This window comes from Arachis hypogaea, chromosome 2 (genome assembly GCF_003086295.3).
Source record: "Arachis hypogaea cultivar Tifrunner chromosome 2, arahy.Tifrunner.gnm2.J5K5, whole genome shotgun sequence".
Lineage (NCBI taxonomy): Eukaryota > Viridiplantae > Streptophyta > Magnoliopsida > Fabales > Fabaceae > Arachis > Arachis hypogaea.
Window position 1 is genome coordinate 79541196 of NC_092037.1, and position 6780 is coordinate 79547975.

Below are 6780 nucleotides of genomic sequence, written 5' to 3' on the forward strand. Positions count from 1 at the left end.
TAAATGCCAGAAATGGGCACCAGCCCGGCGTTTAACACCAGAATTGGCACAAAACGAGATTTTGCTTGCCATTTGGTGCAGGGATGACTTTTCCTTGACACCTCAGGATCTGTGGACCCCACAGGATCCCCACCTACCCCACCACTCTCTCTCTTCTTCACCCATTCATTAATCACCTCACCACCTCTTCCCCAAAAACCCTTCACCTATCAAATCCCATCTTTCTCTTCACCACTCACATCCATCCTTCATAAAACCCCACCTACCTCACCATTCAAATTCAAACCACTTTCCCACCCAAACCCACCCTCACTTGACCGAACCCTACCCTTCCCCCACTCCTATATAAACCCTCCTTCACTCCTTCATTTTTACACAACCTAAACACTACTTCTTCCCCTTCTTGGCCGAAAACAAAAGCCATTCCCATCTCCTTCATTTCTTCTTCTTCTACTCTCTTCTTTCTTCTTTTGCTCGAGGACGAGCAAACATTTTAAGTTTGGTGTGGTAAAAGCATTGCTTTTTGTTTTTCCATAACCATTTATGGCATCCAAGGCCGGAGAAACCTCTAGAAAGAGGAAAGGGAAGGCAAAAGCTTCCACCTCCGAGTCATGGGAGATGGAGAGATTCATCTCAAGGGTGCATCAAGACCACCTCTATGAAGTTGTGGCCTTGAAGAAGGTGATCCCCGAGGTCCCTTTTTCACTCAAAAAGAGTGAATATCCGGAGATCCGACATGAGATCCGAAGAAGAGGTTGGGAAGTTCTTACCAACCCCATTCAACAAGTCGGAATCTTAATGGTTCAAGAGTTCTATGCCAATGCATGGATCAGAAACTGAGAGAGATTCAAGCTTTCCTTACCAGTTTCTTACATGGGTTTTGTAGAGCTCGTCGCAAGGAATGCGTAGCCGCTGACAGCACGCAAATCGAAGCACTGTAGCTCAAGATATCGCGAAGAGAAGAAATGGGTGAATTGTGTTTCTTCTTCCTCTCCTCCCTTTTATATTTTCCGCATGAGTGTTGTGTTTATGTGTGTGTGTGCTGGAAATGGGTTCATTAATGAACCTTTTATATGTTGGGCTTGGGCCTAACTTGGGCCTAGTCCAACCCGTTAGTGTTTTTAGCCCGTTTGGCCCAACTTCGGGCCAAACCTTTAAAATTAATGCTCGGTTCTCAACTTCTAATATTTTTCTAAGGTTTTTGATGATTTTCACTTTTCTCGTGTGGTACCGGGCAGACTTGAACCGGTTCAATCGGTTCAACAGCCAGTTCACGGTTTTTCACGGTTTTTCGCAGAAAGCACATTTTCTGACTGAAAAAGACCCACTAAGTCCAAAAATCACCTTTAAATTCTCAAATTCTCTCTCTAACCTTTCGGAATCTAACTTGGGCAATTAATCACTTAATTAACTGGTTGATTAGTTGCGGTTCTTACATTCTCCCCACCAAATAAGAAATTTTCCCCTCAAAATTTGAATTACCTGAGAATAGTTCGGGATAATCCTTTCGCATCTCAGATTCCAACTCCCAAGTGTGCTCTTCTACTTCTGCTTGCTCCCAAGCAACTTTAACTAATGAGACATCCTTTCCTCGCAGCTTCTTCACACTAGTATCATCGATCCTCACTGGCATTACTTGAAAAGTTAAGTTCTCCTTCAACTCAACTGACAACGGCTCCAACACATGAGTCGCATCCGATGTGTACTTACAGAGCTATGACACATGGAATACATCATGCAAGTTAGACAGATGAGGTAGCAAAGCGACTTGATACGCCACCGGCCCAAATCTCCTCAAAATCTCAAACGGTCATAAATATCTTGGGTTCAACTTCTTGGTCTTAATTGCTCTTCCAATTCCAGTTCTCGGTGTAACCCTAAGGAATACGTGTTCTCCTACTTCAAACTCTAACTGTTTCCTTCTCTGATCTGCATAACTCTTTTGTCGACTTTGGGTTAGAATCCTTGCACGAATCTTCTTAATGTTCTCAGTAGTCTCTGCTATCAAATCTGGACCCAAAACACTTGCTTCATCATGTTCATACCAACAAAGTGGAGATTGGCACTTCCGTCCATATAAGGCTTCATACGGAGCCATCCCAATGCTCACATGAAAACTGTTGTTATACGCAAACTCCACTAATTGCATGTAGCAATTCCAATTTCCGGGTTGATCTAAAACACAAGCTTTCAGCATATCCTCCAATGTTTGAATGGTTCTCTCCGACTGTCCATCAGTTTGCGGATGATATGCGGTACTAAGACATAGCTTCGTACCGAAGGCTTTTTGGAAAGCTCCGCAAAACCTTGATGTGAATCGGGGATCACGGTCCGATACTATGCTTGATGGCACACCATGCAACCTTACTATCTCTTTGATGTACAATCTCGCCAACTCCTCCATAGAACAGTTTACTCGGATAGGCAGAAAATGAGCGGATTTGGTTAAGCGATCCACGATCACCCAAATCGCATCAAATCCCGACCTAGTCCTCGGTAAACCGGTCACAAAATCCATTGCGATTACTTCCCACTTCCACTGAGGAATCTCAAGAGGCTGTAACATTCCCGACGGTTTCTGATGCTCTATCTTCACCTTCTGGCAAGTTAAACACTTGGATACCACTGTTGTTACATCGCTCTTCATCCCAGGCCACTAGAACATCTTCTTCAAGTCGTAATACATCTTCGTACTTTCGGGATGAATAAAAAACCAACTGTTGTATGAATTGATTATAATTTATGGGTCATACTTTTGCTTTACCTTATTACTTAGTGTCTCATTAATTAACAGAGTTTGATAGTTGATGAAAATTTTTTTAGCAAGTGACTTTATTTTAGTTTAGCAAAAAGTCTTACCAGTAGTATGAATGTTACTTTTTTAATTTCATTAATAATATCATTAATCTTTAAATGATATGACTTTTGAAAGTTTATTATCTTAATATGGTGATAATTATATTACATTGTATTGTAGTTTTTTATTAATAGAATTTCATCATTCTTTTATAATTTTATTAGTAAATGACATAACAAATATTTTTTTGTTATATTAAGGTAATAATATGTTCATTAAAATTTTAATTTTATAGTTAAATTTTTTATGAGACTTTATTATTAAATTGTTTTGTTCACAATTTTATTAAATTTTGTTTATTATAATTAAATGATATTTTTTATTTTTTCTTATAAACTCTTGTATTCTTCTAAAAAGTAAAATCATAGATCTTTATTTTTACGATGCAATTTAATATAAAAAGTCCATATTAAATACATAATATAACAGTATGCTAAATTCTTAATTAAACTTATCATATCTGGGTATCACACAAAACACTTTATTAGTAGTAATATTGAAAAACCAACTTTTTATTTTAAAAGTTGGATTTAGATCGTCTAAAGTTTGAATTTCACTTTAGAGAATAAAATGTGATCTTTCACAATTTATTTTATAGGTAGGACTGAAAATAAATTTTTAAAAAAATTATTCAAGGGTAGAAAATCACATTCTACTTTCTAAAATAAAATTCAAATTTTAAAAGATTCAAATTCTCAAAAAGTCACATTCATTATAGACAATAAAGAGTAATAAATTATTATCATACCCGTGTATGCACAAAACACTTTACTAGTAGTATTAAAAAATTAACTTTTCATTTCAAAAGTCACATTCATTATGAACAATAAAGAGTAACAAATTAAAGATAGTGAATAAGGATATAGACTATTTGAAATAGAATATTCTATTTGGAATAGAATATTCTATTTGGGTATGTCTAAAACGAGCTCAACAATTATATACTTATTGAATGAGTTATACTTATATAAGTCATTAGATTTTATTAAATAAAAATCAAAGGTTAATATAAAAGAAGAGCATTGATGGACTCTAATAAATATAGAATATCCTAGTACATAAATAAATACTTTAAATGACAATACTTTAATACACAATACTTTAAACGGCAACAAAATCTTTTATTTTTAAATAATTAAATATAAAATATATAAATATTTTTTATTTATTAAAATTAATTATTATGTAAATTTTTTTCATAATATTAAAATAATATTTTAAACTATAACTAACATAAAAATATAAAATAATTAAAATTTTATTTTATATTACTTGACAAATAATTAGATTATTATATTTAAAATTTATTAACTAACTACGTTTATTAAAGATATTATTATATAATATAATTTTTTGTAAAAATATTTTAAAAATATAATTTATTTAAAATATTATATATAATACATGAAAATATTAATTTTTTAATTTTTTTTAAAAAATAGAATAAAAATATAATTTTAAATACATACCTAAATAAAAAAGTTAATATTATCATGTATTATATATAACTTTTTAAATAAATTTTACTTTTACAAATATTTTGATAAAAAATTATGTGATATAATAATATATTTAACAAAGTAATTAATTAATAAATTTTAAATATAATAATCTAATTATCTGTCAAATAATATAAAATAAATTTTAATTATTTTATATTTTTATATTGTAGTTTAAAATATCATTTTAATATTATAAAAAAATTTTGTATAATAATTAATTTTAATGAATAAAAAATTTATATTTTTTGTATTTATTTAATTTATATTTTTTAGAAAAAAAAGTTCTTACCTTTATATAGTAAAATATGTGATCATCTTCTTAAAAAATTTGAAACCTGCCGAACTCGCTAAAAAAGATAGGTCGGTCTAGGATTTGAAACCTGTTAAATTAAAAAAATTTGCCAAACTCGCAAAATTTTTATGCAAATTTTTTTTATAATATTAAAAAATTATATTAAAATGATATTTTGAATAGTTATAATGTAACAGATTTAATATGTTTTCTGATTTCAATGTTATTATATGATTATAATTATTTAATATATAAAAAAATTACTAGATAGTATATATATTAGGGGTGGCAATGCAGACCGGCCCACTGCGCCAACTAAAGTGGATACAAAATGCTAGCTGTGTGACTTTGTTTTTTTTAAATAAAATTAATTAAAATTAACTAAAAAATAATAATTAAACAATTAAATCAAATAAAAAATGGTCAAATTATAATATAATTTTTTACTATCTTTTTTTAAATTTTTAACTTTAATAAAATTGTTCAAAATAATATTTGTCAATAGAACCATTTTTATTTTAAAAAATAAGTCACATAATTTGAACATATATACGAAATTGTAAAATAAAATAAATAAAGTCACATAATTGGAACATATATACATAATTTGGTGAATTTTTTTAATTTGACAGGTTTCAAATTTTAACCCGACCTACCTTTTTTAGTGGGTTCGGCGGGTCAGTCCGACGGATTCGACCCATTTTACCACCCATATATATATATGAAAGAAAATTATCACATATTTTATTATATAAAGATAAAAAATTTTTGTTCTAAAAAATATAAAATAAATAAATACATAATATATAAGTTTTTTTATTCTTTAAGATTAATTATTATATAAATTTTTTTATAATATTAAAATAATATTTTAAACTACAACATAAAAATATAAAATAAATAAATTTTATTTTATATTATTTGACAAATAATTAGTTTATTATATTTAAAATTTATTAACAAATTATTTGTTAAATATATTATTATATAATATAACTTTTTTATCAAAATATTTGTAAAAATAAAATTTATTTAAAATGTTATATATAATACATGAAAATATTAATTTTTTTATTTAAGAATTTATTTAAAATTATATTATTTATTCTGTTTTTCTAAAAAAAATAAAAAATAATAAAAAAATTAAAATTTTTATGTATTATATATAATATTTTAAATAAATTATTTTTTTAAAGTATTTTTATAAAAAGTTATATTATATAATAATATCTTTAATAAAAGTAGTTAGTTAATAAATTTTGAATATAATAATCTAATTATTTATCAAGTAATATAAAATAAAATTTTAATGTTTTATATTATTATGTTAGTTTAAAATATTATTTTAATATAATTTTCTAATATTATAAAAATTTTTTGCATAATAATTAATTTTATTAAATAAAAAATACTCATATATTTTATATTTATATATTTTATATTTAATTATTTAAGAATAAAAGATTCTGTTGCCGTTTAAAATATTGTGTATTAAAGTATTGTCATTTAAAGTATTTATTTATATATTAGGATATTTTATATTTATTAGAGTCTATCAATACTCTTCTTTTATATTAGCCTTTAATTTTCGTCTAATAAAATCTAATGACTTATCTAAATGTGACTCATTCAATAAACACATAATTGTTGAGCTCGTTTTAGACATACTCTTCTATTCTCGTAACGCGTAGACCTTTCCTTTCCAATTCTGAAGCCCAAACCCTGAGTTATTGGCAAACCCTAAACCCTCATCACAGACATATTTTCCCAATTTTCCAATTCATTTTCTTACAACAAATACTCCCTTAACCCAAAATAATAATAATAATAATAATAATAATAATAATAATAACTTTTTCATTTTTTCCTCTAAAACTTCAACTGTTTCAATTTATTCGTTGCACTATGTTCAACACTAACTAGACAATTTAAAGTAATTAAAAAAGCCATAATTATTTATTTATTTTAAATATTAGAATTTTAATTTTATTTTTAAAAAAAGTATTTTTAATTATTTAAAAATGTGTAATTTTATCATTTTTTAAATGATATGAATATTAATTAGTTTATAAATATATATGTTTTAAGATAAATAACATCAATATTAATATTGGTTTCGATGGGTTTAT

General features: G+C 27.4%; 1 protein-coding gene across 1 annotated transcript; it reads right to left on the reverse strand.

Annotated features, from left to right (window-relative positions):
- Window positions 1-1281: 1281 nt before the first annotated feature.
- LOC140177143 (uncharacterized) lies at window positions 1282-2404 on the reverse strand. The gene is made up of 3 exons (XM_072209831.1): window positions 1889-2404; window positions 1483-1714; window positions 1282-1313 (listed from the first exon to the last, which is right to left on the reverse strand). Exons 1-3 carry the CDS (start codon window positions 2402-2404, stop codon window positions 1282-1284), a joined length of 780 nt encoding a protein of 259 aa, XP_072065932.1.
- Between the last annotated feature and the right edge of the window lie 4376 nt (window positions 2405-6780).

Coding starts and splice junctions, on each gene's coding strand:
- LOC140177143 (XM_072209831.1), bottom strand. CDS start 2,404: ATGGAGGAGTTGGCGAGATTGTACATCAAAGAGATAGTAAGGTTGCAT. Junction 1,715..1,888: donor AGTTTGAAGTAGGAGAACAC/GTATTCCTTAGG, acceptor CATGTGTCATAG/CTCTGTAAGTACACATCGGA. Junction 1,314..1,482: donor TTATCCCGAACTATTCTCAG/GTAATTCAAATT, acceptor GGTCTTTTTCAG/TCAGAAAATGTGCTTTCTGC.